An 18,922-nucleotide genomic window follows, 5' to 3' on the forward strand; every position below is an offset into this window, starting at 1 on the left:
GAAGGTTAAATGTCTTTCTCCAGGGTCCTAAAAACTCCCTGACAGTAGAAAATTTAGTAGGAAGGAGCTCCAAGGAAAACAAAAAATATCATCCTGGACTTTGCTTGGTGTGTGTAACTTGTCATCTGGTCTTTGAGCCTTCAAAAGGTGTGTTTCCAGCTGCTTGTCCATCAGCCAGGCAGGCAGGATTGTCCATCTCAGCTTCCATTTGGGCAACAGAATAAATCCAGGGATTTGCAGGGCTTGGGGAAGGTGGATATTGAGGAAAAAATAACTGTTCCAAGCCCCGTAGGTAACGTCATGGAAGCATTTTCCAGCCCAGGAGCCCGGGCAGGAGCAGCGGTGGCCGGAGGCGCGGTAGAGCTGCTATTCCACTTGAATTTCAGCCTCCATGGTGCTCATTAAAAAAAGACTCAATGTTTCCTACCTCATGTGTCAGCAACATGTGGAGAAACGCAGTGTGCAGCTCTGTGGGTCTGTTATCTCCTCTTGCTATTATTAATGGGCGTTTTTTTAATGACGGCGTTGTCTCCTTTGTAGGCAGACGCCTGTGCCAGAGCTCTGTGAGATGCTGAGCCTGCTAAGCCCTGCTCCGGGCGAAGGGCAGGGGGCTGAGGGGAGGGTCACAATTGTTCCACTCACAAACGAGTATTTGGAAGGTCAGACCTGAAATGCCTGAACAAGCCTGGAGCTGAGAAGCTGCGCTCGCGCTTGAAGATGTGTGTTTCTCTAGTATTTTCCTCTCGCTGTTCCTGTCCTCCCCCTGACTGTTTGGCTGCAGCCGTGAATCACTCCTGGGCACGTGGCTAACGCATGAAGGCTGCAAAATATTGTGATGGGGAGGAACGGGGGTGGGAGCACGAGAGAACCCAGCCGATTGTTCCCAACCCTGTGCCGAGGCAGCGCAGCCTCCGGCGTTTGCATGGGCGTCTTCGCCAGAGCTTGCGGTCATGATGAAACATGAGGTTTGGAGCGCAAGGCAAAGCTTTTTGAGGGTGATAAAATACTGACCTGGGTTCCCCAGAGAGGTGGTGGATGTCCCATCCCTGGAGACATCCCAGGCCAGGCTGGACGGGGCTCTGAGCAACCTGAGCTGGTGAAGATGTCCCTGCTCATGGCAGGGGTGGCACTGGGGGAGCTGGGAAGGTCCCTTCCAACCCAAACTATTCTATGGTTCTTTTAATATTGCGGTTCAGTGGGCTTGATATTTTCAGGATTGAGCAAGGGCTGCAAATAGAAATAGCTGTCCCAGGTCAAACCCTGGCTGCTCACAAGGCTATGGCTCCTTGTTTCTCCCTTGAGTAACGTCCAGGTGGAAGAAGAGACCCGATGAAGGATCCTCCTTAGCAGCATCCCCTCCCAAAGCTCTGCATCTCACAGGTGGGTGATATTAGTAATTAGACATCACAATTAATGGCCCTTGTTGTCTCTCTGACAGCTTCACAGAAGCCATGAAGAGCCAACCGAAGCTGGAGGGCTTGGATTGCCACTGGGCCTATTACTCAGGCTTGGCCATCTTGGCTGTAGGGACCTTGTTTGTCATTTCCAGCTTCTTAGCGCTGGGATTCACCGGGACATTCCTAGGTAAGCACTAAAAATTCAACAGATTAACCAGAAAGTGCATTTAATCCTTGCAGGGGTCTTTTGCTAGGGCAGAATCTGTAAGAATTTCCTCGTCCTTGTCTTCAGAGCTGTTAGATTTGGTCTTGTCTTTATGACACCAAAGCATGATGAATCTAACCATGTCATTATGGAGAAGATCATGCAATGAGTCCCATCACCTTCAGTGTCAAGCCTGAAATTTTAGAAAACAGCCGATAGTCTGACAGTCCAAATGCCTCCCAGAAAAGGGACCCCCAAGCACAGACCCCGCGGGCACGTTGGCACCGGCACAGTGGGTGTGAGGGGTCCAGCAGCCTTGTTCTGAGCCCCCACCCACTCCACGCATGTGTGAAGACAGGATCTTGTTTGTTCTTCCCTCCGCAATAAACCTGACGTTCGTTGACAGATTCTTTAATCTGCCGTTTTATGGCAGAAGGCATTTTGCGCTGCGTCTGCTTTCACATTTAGAGAGTAACTCTATTAGCATTGTTGACTTTAAAAACATGCCAGTATGTGTGGAATTCATAAAAATAAAATAGAGACAGGAACAATAAATATCGAAGGAAAGGGGCAGCTCCCGCTGGCTGAAATAATCACAGCCTTGGCTTTGACACCGCATTTAGGCTGTGCTTTTGCAAGTGCTTTACAAACCAAATTCAATTAGCTCCTGCAGAGTCGTCAGGAAGAAGAGAGGGAGGTAATAAGCCTTCCTGGTTTCAAGTGGAGTTGCAAAGAAATGTGTTGAGTTGGCCAAGATCCTGCTGCCAGAAATAGAGCTCAGCACTCCTGAACATGCGCCCTCACCCTGCGTCTGTGCAGCCCCGCTCCTGTCCCCATGTCATACCCCTGTCCGCCAGCATCCTCCAAAATCACCCCCAGGAGCGATGCTGTGCCTGTGGAGACATGTCCAGGGCGGCTGGGCACAGGAGTTACCCACCAAACAGAGCTGCTTGAATGCTCCTGAAGCTCAGCCAGGGCTGGGGCTGTTGATGTAAAGCCTGATTCATCCAACCAGGAGGATCCACTGGACCTGAACCGCTTGGGAAAAGCAAACGAGTGAGTCAGGTTCAGCAGAAGCGGCAAGGGTGGCCCTGTCCCCCTCCACTTTGTGTGGCCAATGGCTCCTACATTCCCTGGGGCTGGAAAGAGGCAGACGTCAGTGGTGCATATTGGGCACTTCTGCTCCATCCTCTCTGCTGGTGGAGGTTCTCCTGGCCACCAGCACGCCGGGTTGAGCCTGCATGGCTCCCAGCCATGCGTGACGCTGCCGGAGCGAGGCCAGCTCTCCTTGTTAGCCAGGGCAGGGCAGGCAGAGGGCAGAGCTGCAACAGGGTGCACAGATGTCATGACCACATGCTGGTGCAGCTGGGCTGGCTCAGGCCCCCTGTGCCCAGCTGGAGCCCTGCAGAGCCGTGGGCTGAGGGTGGTTCTCAGCTCCACACAAGCCCCCATGAGTCCAAGTCAGCAAACTCTTAATGCTGTTCATCATGGTTTCTTACCCAGCCGTGGGGAAGACAAGGAGTTTGCAGGTCTCTGAGGATCTCGCATGTGATGTTCTCTTGCTCAGTTCTCACCAGGGAGACCTTATTGTAGTCTTTCAGTACTTAAAATGGACCTATAAGAAAGATGGGAACAGACTTTTCAGCAGGGCCTGTTGTGATAGAACAAGGGGTGATGGTTTTAAACTAAAGGAGGGAGATTCAGGACAGACATGAGGAAGAAATTTTTGCCTCTGAGGGTGGTGAGAGCCTGGCCCAGGTTGGCCAGAGAGGTGGTGGATGAACCATCCCTGGAGACATCCCAGGCCAGGCTGGACAGGGCTCTGAGCAACCTGAGCTGGTGAAGATGTCCCTGCTCATGGCAGGGGTGGCACTGGGGGAGCTGGGAAGGTCCCTTCAACCCAAACTATTTGGTGATTCTGTGGTACTTCCAACATCCTCCTTCCCACAGGGTTTTGGTGATGCAGGAGGATGTGGGTTTCCCAGCAGCGACAGCACTTCAGGCTGCGGGTAGCAAGGGGCTGCACTGCTTTGAGAAGAAGGGGGTTATATCATCATCCACCTTCTTCTCATAGTCAATATCTGAGCTCGAGATAAGTTTTGACAGAGTCTCTGACACCCAAGCACTTCAAAAGCTTATTGGAACAGCATTTGGCCCTTCCCTTTTGTGTTTTCCTACAGCAATGAGGGCTGAAGCAGGCAAGGCACAGACACTGCTCTGGGGCTGTGCATTCAGTTTCTCTTTAACAGCACATTTAAGCTTCGGAGCGGCTGCAGGGCAGTTTATCTCTGAAATGTGGGCTAAGCAGTGCAGTGGGAGCCGTGTGAGTCACCCTGCTGTGACAAACCTTTCTATGCCACCCATCTCCCACCCAGCAGCACCCACGGGGTGCGATGCAGCCACCCCCCCGCAGAACGGTCCTCCCGGTGCCCCGTCCCCGTGCCTTCACAGGGATTTCAGCACTGTCCACCTCTCCATTTGCCCTCTCTCCCAACAAATGTAGTAACGAGGGTTTGGCTTCCCGCAGGACGAGGGCACCAAGAGGCAGCTCTGCCTGTCTGAACCCATCTGTCTCAACCCCAGCGCAGTTCCTCCCAGCACTGATCGAGATTTCAAGTAAATCTGACTTGACCGGAGTCTGTCACTGGGCTGTGGTGACACTGGTGGCTCCTTGGTGGTGCCTCAGCTCAGTTCGGGTTCCAGGGAGCGTGGGGGTCCCTGCAGAATGCATCAAGTGGGTTTTTGCTGCCGTGATCCAAAGTGTCGACCCTGCGCAGTGAGATGGTCACACTGACCTCCAGCAAAAAATAATAACCCAGAGGAGATGCCAAAAACCCTCAGCCTGACAAGGAGCGGATTCCTGTTCTGAGGGCAGAGTGGAGGCTCAGGAGATGCTCAGGCTGATGCTGTGCAAACCGATGCACAGTTCTGAAGAGGAAAATGTTGCAGATCTCTGGTGGTCACGTTCACTTAACTGTGTGGGTTTAGAGGCAGGGTTTACATCGGAAAAGCTCATGTGTTTTTCTTGCAGGGTCCCAGAGGTGCTCAGAAGCCCCCGCCAGCCCCATGAACCCAGGGCTTTGTGCAAAGAACCTTCTCGGTGCTGGCGCCATTCGGGGAGTGAGGTGTTCAGCCCAAAGGCGAGGGCGGGCAGGGTATAATGAAGCGTTTTGACACATAAAAAAGCACAGCTATGGGCTGTGGCAGGGGGTGATGTGTTCTTTCTGCCAGAACAATCTCAGAGATGCATTGCCAAGTAACTGTGAGAACATATAGTATGAATACCAGGCAATTATCTCACTTAGTGGCCTGTAGTTAAAGCCCAAAAGCATTGTCTAATTGGGCAGGCGCTGTTTATCCTTAGAAATAAATGTTTTTGCACCATGTGAGGTCAAAGAAATTACACTACAATCCAGGTAATAATAATAACCTTGAATAGTTTGCACTCCTGTTATGCCTTTTATATGGATTTCCAAGCACTTTCTCACCATACATTAATCCTCACCACCCTCCGCGCTATAAGAAAGACTGATTTTATGATCGGTGCACAATAGCACCGGGAGGGACGGAGGAGATTTGGCCAAGGTCAGCGCACGGGCTGGCAGCAGAGCTGGGAACGTGACCCAGGGCTGCGGCAGCTCCTGGAGCTGCTCCTCGCTGACTGATGCTGCGTGTTATACAGCGAACACGGAGCAAAATCCTTGCTGGGCTTGGTGGTCTCGCTTGTAAAGACCAGCAGAAATCAGAGCTTGGCATTCCAGCCCTTTTTTCCCAAAAAATGCTGCTTGCAAGCTGCACAACATCTCCTCTCTTGTCATTTCCAGGCTCCTTTCAGGAGGGTGGAAGGATTATCCCGAGGCAGATAGGGAACTGGTTGGATGCTGACAGCTCTGAAAGCTTTCCTCAGTACAGATGACAATCACCTATTATCATCATCACCATCATGCTGATAATTGAGTGTTTTGTAGGCAGAGGTGCTATTTTCTGAAATTCTGAGAAATTCACTGAACTATGAGATGAGGGTGACACTGAATGAGGGCATTTGGTGGTGGTGGTCGTGATTGTAACATCTCGAACCACCATTACACTGCGCTGGGCTTGTTTCCCCATTAAATGGTTTTGATCCTCTGCATTTGCTTCCCCATCAAGCAGCATCAGATGGGCAGTTTTCAAATGAGAAAGCCAGAATCAGCCAGTTGGGACCTGGAGAGCTGCCTCCTGATGAGAGACGTGGCCGCCGCAGCATTATTGCGATGTATAAATAAACCTTTCTCGTCGACAAAGAGCCATTCCCGGAAAGGCCGATAGACACAGAGTAAACAGCCAATCTATTTGTTGCTGTTTTCTCAGCCTGGAGATCGGCAGCAAAATCCCTCGTTCACCTTCACTCTGCATCCCTGGCAGGGATGCTCCACGGCACGGGGAGGGTATCGGCGTCTCAAAGCCCCCTGGGACTCCCACCTTCGTGGAGCCTGATGAGAAACCCTCTTGTTTGCTCCACAGGTGATTACTTCGGCATTCTGATGGAGGCCAAAGTGACCAGCTTCCCCTTCAGCATCCTGGATAACCCCATGTACTGGGGCAGCACAGCCGTCTACCTGGGCTGGGCCCTCATGTGAGTACATGCCCCTGCAAACCCCCCATCGCAGGGCAAGCGTGGAGTCTGGACTCGGCGCTTGGTGATAGCAATCGTTGAGAAAAAATGACAGGGAAAGTGGAACACGCCCCGTTTTCTCACTTCCTGGCTTATTTTTGTGCACGCAAAATCTTCTGCTGTCATAAAAGACTTGTGGCATTAATTGTAGAAAAATAAATAGCGGCCAAATGCTGGGAAGAGCATCAGCAAATGCTCTGTGGCTGAGTGAGGTCCTTGGCAGGTTCTGCACGTGGAAAAATCAACAGCCGGGGCCGAATTCATGCGGGGTGTCACTCGGCAGGGGCAGGCTGCTGGTACCGGGGATCAGTGTGACCCTGTAATTACCTCTGGAAAAAGCAAAACAAGCCAACACACCCTTTCCCCCACTGCACTGTGATAACACTTCTGAAACCCTCCGCATTTGATACAACACAGCTTAATAGCCTGCTTGGGAGGAAATGAATAGGCTGTAATTTAGCAGCAAATGAGCAATATACTCTATTCGGTGTAACAAGTTTGATGTGGTTTTCATTTAATACCACATTTTATTTATTTGCCCAGGAGAAAAAAACCCTGGCTGTTACATCAGGAGCCCGCAGAGCGTTGCGGGCCGTTATCACTGGGTTATTTTGCAGTTTCTCCCAAGTGTGACCACCTCCCTTCTCCTTGCGGTGAATAAAATAAAGTGCTTTGCCACTTTCTGGTCACCTTTTCAGCCGCGTGGGCAGCATTTTCTGGCCCCTGGTAATAAGTAAAGCTGATGGTTTCTCTCCTGTCTCCGTTGAGCTTTGCTGGTGCTCGCTCTTAGCTTGAAATCGCCCCGGGCAGAGTGGGGCAGAGCTGGGGCAGGATGAGTTCACCCCATATCGCACCGTGGCCAGAGAGCAACTGGCACTATCACCCCCTCAACAGCAGAAAATGAGGAATTTGACCAGGAGATTTTTATATTTTTCTCAATATGAACATTGAACTATTTCCTAGAAGCTTTGCGGAACCTGCTGAACCCTCCTGAGCTATTTCTGTTGCAGAAAGCTCTTCTTCACCCCAGCAAGAGATGAGCCTCACACCGGGGTGCATGTTGCTCCATCAGCCGCCACAATCCTTGGGCAAAAGCAGCTTGAAGGGGCTTGAGACAGCAGTCTGATTGCCTCCTTTTCCTCATTAAAAGGCTGCCACCATAAAGGGCAGTGAGGCGTGACGAATAATTGCTGTTAACAAATTGCTGGAGCTGTGCAAAGTGGCACCAGGACGCCGCCCGCCTGCCCTGGGGAAGCTCTGCACAACCCTTCACATGGTGGTTTTGACTCTTTCTCTTCCCTGGGATCTCAGCTGGGCTTGCCGAGGTTTTGGGGGGGTCCCAGGTCTCTCCTGAGGTCCCAGGGCTTTCAGAAGAGGTCTGGTTTCTGCCCTCGGAGGCCAAAGCTGATGTCTCAGTTCCACAGCAGTGGGAGGGATGCTGGAGGAATATGTCTGCGTTTGGACAGACCTAAAACGTAGAGCATATTTTTCCTCCCTCGGTGATGTATCACGCTCCATATCATGGCATCGGAGCCCAAAGGACTGATTCATTTTAATTTGCGAGGGTACACACCGCAGAACGTCAGCAAGCCTGGCAGCACACCAGCAGCCTTGCCTTCTGATCCATCCAACCTCCAAAGCATCGCACAGGGTGAGAGCCACTGGTTTCTCTCTTGGGTACTGCGGGTATCCCCTGCCCAACTAACAGCGGCCAAATAAATGTGTTGCTGGAGAACAGACCTGCACCGCTCGCCATGAAAACAGGAGCTCCAGGAGGAAAGGGCCAAGCGGGTGTCCCACGTCTAACCCCCCGGGACCTCTGGGGAAGGATGAGAGCCCACACCGTCGCTCTTGCAGACAACCCACAGCCACGGGGAGCCGCAGCAAAGGATGGACAGGCTTCCTACCCAGAAAAAGTCCTACCAAGATCACGAAACCTTCCTGGCTGACTCTGCCGACCCTGCTACGGCACGAGCCACTGCCCAATAAGTAGGTTGAGCTCATAAGAGAGAAACAACTCACCCCAAAGCTTCTCATTTCTCCTGAAAGACAAATGGAGCATTAGCTGTTTGGGGACAGCTTTGTGTATCTTTGGTAGGAAAGTGTTTTAACTCATGGCAACAGGCTGTGTAAATCAGAGCTGGAGCCGCAGCCAAATGATGCAATTAGAGGTCTTGCTGTCAACAAACAATCATGCAAATTTGTTCTCTCTGATAGGAATCAAGGAGGAGGCATGACTAAGCATGTAATAGCAGGGGGCTGGGAAAGGAGGAAGTTGCCTGATGCTTCCTAATGAGGGAAGAACTTATTGCACAATGGAAACAGTGTAGAGGTGAAGATTTGAGTGTGTCTCTCCAGGAACCGATGTGGCCAGGCAGTACCTGACGGCGGGTCCAGGACCAGGTTTAGGTAGTTGAGTCTCTCATCTGAAGGCAACTTCTCCTCCCAGAACCAGTCCCATTGCACAAGTGTTGCAGGATGTCAGGATGTTTATCCTCACCAAGGACTGGCTAAGTACTTTTTTTTTTGCTGACAGCCAGATCTTTTCCCCCTCAGAGCTGAGCTGCCACCAGCAATTAAAGGCAATCAGCAGCATCCTAATTAAGGGCAACACTTGCAGCCATTGTAGGATGCAGAAAGGGTGTTTTTGGGGGGCAGGTGCCTGTGGTGAGCCAGACACAGCTGTGCCGGGCAGCGCTCGAGCATCTCTGCCGTAAGGACAGTGCGGTGAGGCGGGTGGCATCGGTCCCCATGCTGTGCCTGGTGACCCCTCACTGAAGGACACAGTTCAGCTGAGCCTTGGGACCTGACAGGGCATGTTCCTAAAACATCTTGAAATGTGTTTAAATGTGAACCAAGCCCCCAGCACCCTTCACAGGGCAGGCATGGATCTTTCCATTCCTTTCCATCCCAGCCCTGTGATGGCTCAGCCACCGTTTTGATGTATATGGTCCATACGTTGCTCTGTCTTCTGGGTGTCTCCTGCGCCCTGGGTGGCCCATCTTTCCGTGCACATCAGGCAGTTATTTCCCCTATAGCGCTGGCTGGGAGCCACAGCCCTGCGTAAGCAGCTGCTCAGCGATTAAACAGCTCTGTAATCTCAGGACTTAGCAGCAAAGCAGAAGCTCTCTTAGCAGAGACGTGCAGGGATCAGACTTAAAAGAAATCACCGAAGTAGGCTGGGGAAGAGTCTTTGCCAAGTAACATCTGCCTAAGACAGTTAATGTTAAGGACAAAGAAAAAACCCCACCACCCTTTTGTTCGCTTCTGTTTAATGAGCAAGAGAGAGTTCTCATGGAGCCCAGCGCCTTATTTCACTGTCTAAACCAGGTCTTGCATAAGCCCCTGTACTTACCTTTTCCTTCTCTTTCAAAACAGGCACGCAAGCCCAGCTGGCCTTTTGCTGACAGCTGTAGTGGCAATTTCCTACACAGTCGCAATGCTGTATGAGGGGTGAGTAGCTCTGCAAAACTGGAGAGTTTCTAATTATTTTTACCAGCTTTTAACTCCTGAGGTTTCAGGGAACCGCAGAAGTAGAGATGTTTTTTCCAATTAATTCAGCAGGGAAGGAGGAAAACGGAGGATTGTTTTTCGATTGTTTTGATAATGGGCAGATTCCTCTCTGAAACTATTTGCTGAGTTCTAGGAACATTTATGCGTTTGTTTATTTTTATCAAAATGAGATAGTTTTTTTCTTTTGGGTGCCCGATTCTGTTTGTACATGAACAATAAGGAAGGCACGGAAAGGACTTATTGTGTCATCTGAAGAGACTCTGCAAGCAAAACTTGCATTTTGTAGTTCCTTGGATGGGTTTCTCTGATACTTTACACCACAATAGCCCAGCAGCCCAGGATGGAGCAGCCCAGAACTATTCCCAGAAGCCATGGTTGTACTTGAGCAGCGGAAGGTCCTTTGTCTTTGCAAGGGAGGAGGAAATGCAAAGAGAGCCAGGGTGGGTCTGTGTGCGCTGAGCATCATCCCACTCAGCACCAGGATGGTCCCGGCTGGGAGCAGCTTGGTCCGGAGAAACTGAGCCCAGGGTTAAAGGGCAGAGTTTTTGGGACCAAAGGAGAGCACACAGTAATCTTGATTTTAATTCTTCCCCCTCTTCTTTTGCCCCTTTCTTGCGTCTCTCCCCACATTCCCATCGTCTCAACCACAGGCCTTTCACAGAGGAAATCTATCTGCAGAAACAGAAGGGAGTGAAGAACAAGTAGTAACAGGTATGTTTGCTGATCGGCATTTCAGCGAGAGGGGATGCTTTGCTAGGCTCCCCCACCTACAAGCGCGTTAGATGGGGATGGGGGCACCACCCACCCAGACCCCCCTGGCTTCTCCAGAGCCTCTCCTGCACTTCTCAAAGGATTTGAGCTCCAAAACTCCACAAAAACCCAGGCGGGAAGGCTTTACACAGCAGCGGTTGTGTCCGCCTCTTGGCACCTGACCAGCAGCCCCCAAATCATTTTGATTATATATTTGAGAGTCAGTGCAAGGGAAAATTGCTGGGGAGCTTCGAGGCTCCAGGCTCAGTCTAAATCAGGCAGAAAAAAGCAGCTGTTGGCCATGGCAGGTGCTCCAGCGAGCGGCAGAGATGGTGCGGGAGGGCACGAGGGCTCGACCACCCCAGCGGGAAATCGAGCATTGCTGCTCCAGGCTGCTCCGTGCCTGAGCCAGGAACATTCTGCACATGGGCTTGTACCAGTTCACCCCAGAAACACAGCCTGGGCTTGATTTTTGGGGGCCAAAACTTTCTGCAAAAGCAGAATTTCCTGCCCAGGCTTCTTTCCTGGGGCTAAATGTCCCCCTGGAAGCCCCCGGTGTGTCTGTCCACTGGCGGTTGGAGAGGCTGGACAAGCACACGGTGCTGCTGGGGTTTTGGCAACCCAGCAGCCTCTGCCCCAGCAGATACTGGAGCACCAGTGGGGCCCGTAACAGCCTCTTCTCCATCTTTTACTAAGCAGCATCTCGGATACCTCGGCACAGCGTGCCTCTCCGGTCCCCATGCTGACCAATTTGCCCGTTTTCCTACTGAGATATATCCTACTAATTAGCCCAGCAACCCCTAATGAGCCAACTGAGCACCCTGCAGTACTGGAAGCGATCAGAGGAACAAGCCTGAGCATGGTGGCACCTCCTCGCCACAGCCCGCCGGAGCTGGAGGTCCCTGTCCCCAGGTCCCTGTCCCCATTGTCGGGTCCCTGCGGCTGCTGCCACCATCGCCTTGATGCTCTCCTGGGAGCCGCACAGCGCAGGACCTACCGACCTCATCTCCTGCACTGATTATTGGAGATCTGCAGGGGAAAAGGCAACTCATCTCTGGCCCTGGACTGGAGGGAAAGCAGAATAATGATGGAGACACTGGTGCCTTTGGTGAGTGAGGTCTGAGTGTGGGGAAGCGCCGCTCTGGCTGGTCCTGGGGATCATCCGAAGATGCTGCTGAGGAACCACGGGAAGCAAACAGAGAGTGCTCGGGAACCCCTGGGGCGTTCAGACGCAACCGGGGAAAGAAGAGGGGAAACTGCTGCAAACTTGGCAAAAAAACCTGCTGCAAACCCCGCAACACAACAAGTCTTTTCTGGAAAAGGGAACCCCCCATTCTAGAGCTGTGGTTTCCCATTTGCAACTCCACACTATTGGCAAAGGCTGCAAAAAAGGTGGCTGAAAAGCACATAAATGTGAACATACGACCTAAGCCACCACCCAAAGGGGACGGAGGGATGGCAGCTGTCCCGTGAGGAAACCCCAGCGTGGAGAAGACCAAAGGGAAGAGTCAATCCCCATGCACACCCTGTAGATATCCCACCCCTGGCCATGTTGGTGTCCTGGCCCCTTTCACACCCCCCCAGCCTCTCCTTGTCCCCGGGGACCACCTGGGGGTCCTGCCCTCCTGCCCCACCACCCAGTGCCTTCCAGCTGTTTGTCACTGCCACGCGGGGCCGGTGGGTGTTGGGGACAGGGCTGTTTCTGTCCCTCCGTCCCTGCCACCAGCCTCGGCCAGTCCCAAAGAGCCCAGGGCTGGATCCTGCCCTGGACAGGAAGATCCCAGGGGTGATGCTCCAGACTCACACTCACTGTTTACACATTCCCAGAACAGTTTGAGAAATAAGCTGTAAATGACCAAAAAAATAGCAGCATAAAGGCCCCGGCAGCGGCGCTGGAGAAGGGAACCACGCTGCTGCTGGTTCCCGGTGCCACGTCTCAGCATCGCATTGTCCCCTCCGTCCCCCCGTTTTTCTCAGTGTCACCTCCACAAAACAGTCCTATATTTCCTTTTGCTTTTGCATGTTGTTAATTCACCCTTCGGGCATTGCTCAGCAGGAATTAAAAGCGTTGGTTTCTTTTCAGTCCTGTCTCTGTCTTCTTCCACCAGGCTCACGGACACCGTGTTCGTGTTTCACCGCTTCAGAACCTTTACCTGCGGATTTATTTTTAATTGCCATCTCAACGACCTTCCTCTTAAAGATTTGGACATAGTATTTTATTTTTAGATAAGTTTCCACATCCCCTTCACAGTTAATGTTTATAGACAGAGGCTAAAACAGCCCAGTACCCATAGCAACCAGCAAGGAGCAGATACATTGCATTATTCAGACCTTTTATGTCAGAGTTGCCAGTCCTGGCTCAAAGTCTCTGATGCAAATAAATTCCGATTTGTCGATAGGTGAAATCAGTATTTACCGAAGAGACACATGCTTGTTCGGGAAGGATAACTCTTAACGAGAATGCAGCGAGGGCTGTATTTGTGCTAATTCCCAGTCTGGGGACCATATAAGACCTTTTTTTACCGCTGCCACGAGGCAGGGGACACCACAGTTGTACCATTCCCACCCAGCCAGCATCAGCCCCTCGAAATGACTGTCTGTCACCATAGACCCCAGTGACAGCTGCTTCCCTTCCTGTGCCCACAGCATCCCAATTGGTACTGGCTTCCCGGACTCCTTCCCCATTTATCTGCCATCCCAAACCTGACCCTTCCCAGCTCCATCTCGCCTTTGAATCGCACAGGGGTTTTTCTGGGGCCATGCCGGATATATCCCCGTTTTTAGCAGCTCTTCTTGCAGCAGCCGGAGTGGATTAATGTGTCGCTGCATTTGCAGAACTGGTTCTGGCTGCTGTGGAGCTGGAGTTTGACGTTTCAGAGGCATCTGCTCTGTTCGCGGCAGCAAAGCCAAGGAGCTGGAAGGTGATGTTCCTGCCCACCTTTCTCTCTTTGGTGGGGCTTGTCCCTGGCCGGGGCCATTCCCGGCAGTGCCGTGCTGCTCACCGGAGCTGCAAGGAGGAAAACAGAGAGAAACCATTATTTGTATTGTTTTATAGTGTTTTACCAAGGAAGGATTAGCAGACTTTCCCTCATCATAAGGAAAAGGTACCTATTTCTCTAAAAATGCCTAATATTTCTAAGAATTTGAGGTTACAGAGGGTGGGGATGAAACCTTCAGGCTGAGCATGAAGCATTGGTGGTGTCAGAGCTATTTCAGCCCCTGGCTGCGGCTGGGCCGTGTCCTGCACCAATGCAGGGATGGACCCCACAGTCCCAGGCTCAGGACATGAGATTCCTGCTGCTTCCAAAGGGGAAACCTGAACCATCAGAGCCCCACGACCAGCCGATTGCAGCCCCAGTGCTGGACATGAGGGTGGTAAAACACTGGCCCAGGTTGGCCAGAGAGGTGGTGGATGAACCTCTCCCTGGAGACATCCCAGGCCAGGCTGGACGGGGCTCTGAGCAACCTGAGCTGGTGAAGATGTCCCTGCTCATGGCAGGGGTGGCACTGGGGGAGCTGGGAAGGTCCCTTCAACACAAACTATTCTATGATTCTACCAAGTGTAAGAGTCGGGCACTGAATGGACCGTGACACCAAGTGAGGTCCCTGCATCCCTCCAGCTCTCAGGGATGTGCTGAGCACCAAGCGAGGTCCCTGGAAATGCGGTCACAGGTCTGTTTTCAGAACTTCATGGCTCCAAAAGCTGGTGTGGGGCTTGCTGGGCCCATCTGTGCTTGGCAGTGGGTTTGTTTGTAGTCTTGGGAAATGCCGCACACGAGGCCCTGTGCAGATAACACCTCCCTTGATGTTCAGGACATTTCTCCAGAGCAAATACCGGGAAAGGAGAAACTAGTTAAAGCTCAACTCCTGCCTGGCAGGGACAGCCGGGTCACCGAGTCCATCGCACGGTGCCATGTTGGGTCACCCCGTCCCACCGCGCGGCCCCCGCAGCGCCTCTGCCCATCCTCACGTTCCAGCCAGGTTTTCTCCGCATGGCTGCTTGTATAGCTCCCCTGTGAAACCTCATGTGACATTTTTTTGGGGGTGGGGAGATCACCCGTACAAACCCAAAGGTCCCCAGCTATGGGCATGCATGCAGTGCCAGCTCTGTGCTCATGGGATGCTCCATGCAGGGACACTGGGAGGTGGAAGCTGCGTCCTGAGGTCCTCTCCCTGAAGATAACCTGATGGTGGGGACATCCGGAACCAGGGACATGTCCCCAAAGGCCCTGCCCCCCTTTGTGACCAGCAGTAACCCCGCTTCCATGTTTGCTTTTGCCCAGTGACGCTGTGCTGCCCACGCTGGGGAGGAACAGCCACCAGCCTTGATGTGGCAAACAAACACAGTGAGCCAGGAACAGAGAATAAACACAGGGTGCAATCGAGGCAACACGTGTCCTGTTGGCAGAGTAATGGAGGAGTCACAATTCCCCTTGGGGCTCTGCCAGACCCCGTTTGCTGACTCTGTGCTTTGGCTGTTTGGAAGGATGGAGGGACACATGGGGTCAGAGCACTGGTGGGGGCTCCCGCACCCATCCCAGTGCCAAGGCTGAACCTCCCCACGGCCGTTCGGTGGGCAGGGGAGAGAGGCTGGTGTGTCAGCCATTGGGATTTGATGCAAAAGTAAAGATGAGCTTTGAGCACAGGCAGTACAGGGGCTTTGAGGGGCAGCTTGGGCACTGACTGTTTTATTGGGGATCCCATAGTTGTAGAATCATAGAATCATTTTGGTTGGAAAAGACCCTCAAGATCATCAAGTCCAACTGTTAACCGACGCCTGGCACTGCCCCATGTCCTGAGAACCTCATCTCTGTCTGTTCACCCCTCCAGGGATGGTGACTCCAGCACTGCCCTGGGCAGCCTGTTCCAATGCCCCACAGCCCTTTGGGGAAGAAATTGTTCCCAAGATCCAACCTCAACCTCCCCTGGTGCAACTTCTAATCCAGAGAAGGCAGACAAGGGATACAACATAACTTACCTTTATAGAATAAACCAGTCTCCTCTATCCCTGCTGCACAGGGAAAGCAGTCTGGGCTTTAGATGCTCACAAAGAAATGCAATGGGAAGAACACCCATTGGGAAGCTATTTCCAGGTGGGAAACCACCAGTCATGGGTGCCCAGGGGATGCTGAAAATGACCCCCAGCACCAGGAGAGCAGCAGCACCCCCGTCCCCCTGCCCTTCATCACCCCTGCCAGGAGCAGACACCTCCAGCCCCAGCCCAGCCCACCCCTGGGGACGTTACGCACGGAGCTCCCGCCATGCGCCAGAGGACGAGTTAAGGGGCTGTTTTCTTTCATTTGCTCACTAAAAAGCTCCTTCAGGACAGCCTGGCGAGCTGGCCGTGCTGCGCCGCATCCTCCTTGGATCTTATTGCAAGAAAAAAAATCGGAGGAATGTGCTGCTTTTTCCATGTCGCGTTTTCTTCAGAGAGGAACTGTTTACGGAGCACGGCTCCTTTCCATGTCAGAACCCCTGGTGGGAGGCAGAGCCCCCCGGGAAGGAGATGTCGGGGCCGGGCTCTGCCTGCAGTTCTGCTTTGCTGCTGCACCAGGGCTGAGCATCTGTGGGAGCCTTGAGGGTTCTTGATTTGGGCACCGGCACCAAGTGGGCTCAGCGCAACCCCCCCGGCCCCAACTCCTCTGCTGCCAGCCCCAAACCCTGCGCTGGCCTCAGCCCCCACCGCACCCCACAGACAAAGCAGTGGGGACAAATAGAACCATAGGATCATTTTGGTTGGAAAAGACCCTCAAGGTCATCGAGTCCAACCATTAACCCACCCCTGGCACTGCCCCATGTCCCTGAGAACCGCACCTCTGTCTGTCCAACCCTCCAGGGATGGTGACTCCAGCACTGCCCTGGGCAGCCTGTTCCAATGCCCCACAGCCCTTTGGGGAAGAAATTGTTCCTACATCCAACCTCAACCTCTCCTGGTGCAACTTGAGGCCGTTTCCTCTGCTCCTGGCGCTTGTTCCTGGGGAGCAGAGCCCGACCCCCCTGGCTCCAAGCTCCTTTCAGGCAGTTCAGAGATCAGGTCTCCCCTCAGCTCCTGTTCTCCAGCTGAACCCCCCAGGTCCCTCAGCTGCTCCCCTGACCGGGTCTGCAGGACCCAGACACAAAACACCTGTGGAGTCCCAGCCCTCAGCTCCAGCTGTACATCCCTCCACCAGCTCCAGCCTGGCTGGCTCCTGCCTCCTCTTGAGCTTTTATTTTTGTCCTATAACCCCAGCAGCTGTCACTATTTCCATGGGAACCCTCATGAAACCTGTAGCTTAGTGTCCACAGTGGTCACCAAGCCTCCCTGTCCCCCGTGCCCTATATTCCAAGCCCAGTCACAGCCCCTCTCCAGTTACACGTGACATTTCTCTCTAATCCAAGGGAGGCTGCCGCTCTTTGGAACGGAGCAGAAGGTGCCAGAGTTTGGGGACGCATCCAGGACACGCGAACACCTTTATCTATGCCATATGCTGGTGGGATGCTGCTGTGACCGAGTGAACCGCAGGCAAGAGATGGGATGGAAACTGGGAACAGGGGATTCCTGGGTGCCCCTGGCTCAGGGAACCCCAGTTCTGCTCTGTATGTAGCTCTTGACCCAGATGTGCCACGATGAGTTAGTGTCACCTCAGTGCACTTGGGGAGATGTTTCCATAATGGGAGAGCTGGGCACCATCCCCAGGGCGGCCGGGCAGCGAAGCCAAGCCCCATGTGGAGCGGTGCCACAAAACTGTGACTTTATCGCAGCAAACACACATCAAAGATGGGAAAAGGGGAGCAGATGCAGAAAATCCAGGGACCGTAGCATGGCACGATCAGGCTCTGGGAGCTGCATCGCACCAGGATGGCATCTCCAGGCGAGTTCTTGTCACCCCTTGTCTGGACGACTCAAGGAATTGGGGATTTGAGATGTATCTCAGGCTTTCAGATTCCCTGTTAATCAAATCCCAAATGCTAAAAGGAGTCAAGAGACATGAAAAGTGTTGCTAAAGAAGTAGGGGGTGGGGGGAGGAAACAAATAAACCCACTCCCTCGGTCCCCAGCGATGGAGCAGCCCGCTTCTGCATCATATCTCATCTGGGAAAAATTATATGTTGTGAATTATGTGCTTCTTTTGAAAAGCCTTAAAGGAGATTTAATAAAATGAGACAAGCTAATAATATAGGGAATGAATAGCAACCCTGGATACTGCATCTTGATTTAATCAGATGCTTTTCCCCAGGGGACGAGCAAGAGCTATAGCTAAAGTCTCCCTTCCCTACCCAGCTTCTCCCTCTTCCTCCAGCCCCTCTCTCCTCCTCCCATCTCGGGGGAGCAGCCAGGGCAGGATTTGGGGTCCCACAAGACCCCACTGTGTGTGCCCACGGGAAAGGCACAAACAGCTGTTCCAATCTTGGCTTTTCCACCCGCAGGACTCAGCCGGGAGCCGAGGCTCGACCCCAGGGTGATGATATTTCCCAGTTCTGCAGCGTGCTCAGAAATCAAAGTCGTGCTCTGATGTATTGTTCTTTCCTGAGTTATCCCCACCTCGCCTGTCCCGGGCAGCACGATGCTCGCTCCTGCCTCCTGGTACATTTTGCTTCCTACATTTTTGCAGAGGCTCGTTTTGCGAGCTCCGTTTTGCTGCCTGCACAGTCCGTCCAAGCTGGACCCTGGGGAGCCGCATGTTCTGGCGCTGGGATGTTTATGTGACTTTCGTGGAATTTCCTTTCCTCAGCTACTCACTCACGGCCGCCGGGTGGGTTTTGGTCATTGGCAGGTGGCTGGTAAACCCGGGAGGGTGCAAAGAGGGAGAGAAACAGCAAGAAACTGGGGATTGATCTGTGCTGAAGATATTCAATTCCATTAAAGGTGTTTTGTGCACAGCAGCCTGCCTGAGGCTCTTGTTGTACTGAGCAGCTGCATGAAAGACCCTGTATCTTCCAAAACCAGGCGAGGAGCAAAACACCCCCCAAAAGGCAGGGTCAGACAGTACTGAGGCAGTACAGCAGCCGGGGGGCGAAATGCTGTTTCTCCTGCCCCTGCATAAGGCTCGGGCTATTTGCAGTCAGGTCAGAAATAGGTGGTGATTTTTAACAGAGTCATAACCGTGGGAAGGCTTTGCCTCGCAGCGAAGCGGATCCTTTATCATCAATCACCGGCAGCCGGTTCCTTTCAAACATGCTCTGCTTCCAGCGAGAGATGAGTTTCTAGATGATCTTGGGGAGACTCAGCCGAACGCCTCGTAACGCTCGTCCGAGGCTCCGCGTGACTCTGCTGGGCTCTCGGATGGCACAGGCAGAGCCCACGTCCTGTCCTCGGGAGCTCCCGCAGCCACTGGGGTCCCTGCCCTTGCTTCTGGGGTGTCCCCGGCAGGGTGGTCCCATCACACCCACACCCCTGAGCTGAGCCCACAGGGTCCCAGCACCA

The 18,922-nt window shown here is 52.9% G+C and overlaps 1 protein-coding gene and 1 long non-coding RNA gene across 9 annotated transcripts in view; one reads left to right on the plus strand and one right to left on the minus strand.

Annotated features, from left to right (window-relative positions):
* Positions 1-12,601, plus strand: part of PEMT (phosphatidylethanolamine N-methyltransferase) — a 42,502-nt gene extending 29,901 nt beyond the window's left edge. For 5 of the 8 annotated variants that reach the window (XM_065031332.1, XM_065031329.1, XM_065031325.1 and 2 more), the window contains 5 exons: positions 1,439-1,584; positions 6,106-6,217; positions 9,635-9,709; positions 10,420-10,480; positions 11,219-12,601. In XM_065031332.1, the coding sequence (XP_064887404.1) occupies positions 1,439-1,584; positions 6,106-6,217; positions 9,635-9,709; positions 10,420-10,474 (388 nt within the window). In that variant the 3' untranslated portion in view covers positions 10,475-10,480; positions 11,219-12,601. Of the gene's footprint in view, positions 1-1,438; positions 1,585-6,105; positions 6,218-9,634; positions 9,710-10,419; positions 10,481-11,215 lie in introns of all 8 variants that reach the window. The other 3 variants (XM_065031331.1, XM_065031330.1, XM_065031326.1) reach the window with 1 other exon arrangement.
* LOC135575514 (uncharacterized) lies at positions 1,578-9,782 on the minus strand. The gene is made up of 3 exons (XR_010466389.1): positions 9,612-9,782; positions 3,102-3,217; positions 1,578-2,640 (listed from the first exon to the last, which is right to left on the minus strand). It is a non-coding gene; the product is annotated as an uncharacterized LOC135575514 (long non-coding RNA).
* Positions 12,602-18,922: the final 6,321 nt, after the last annotated feature.

Source organism: Columba livia, chromosome 15, assembly GCF_036013475.1.
Source record: "Columba livia isolate bColLiv1 breed racing homer chromosome 15, bColLiv1.pat.W.v2, whole genome shotgun sequence".
In the NCBI taxonomy this organism is placed as follows: Eukaryota; Metazoa; Chordata; class Aves; order Columbiformes; family Columbidae; genus Columba; species Columba livia.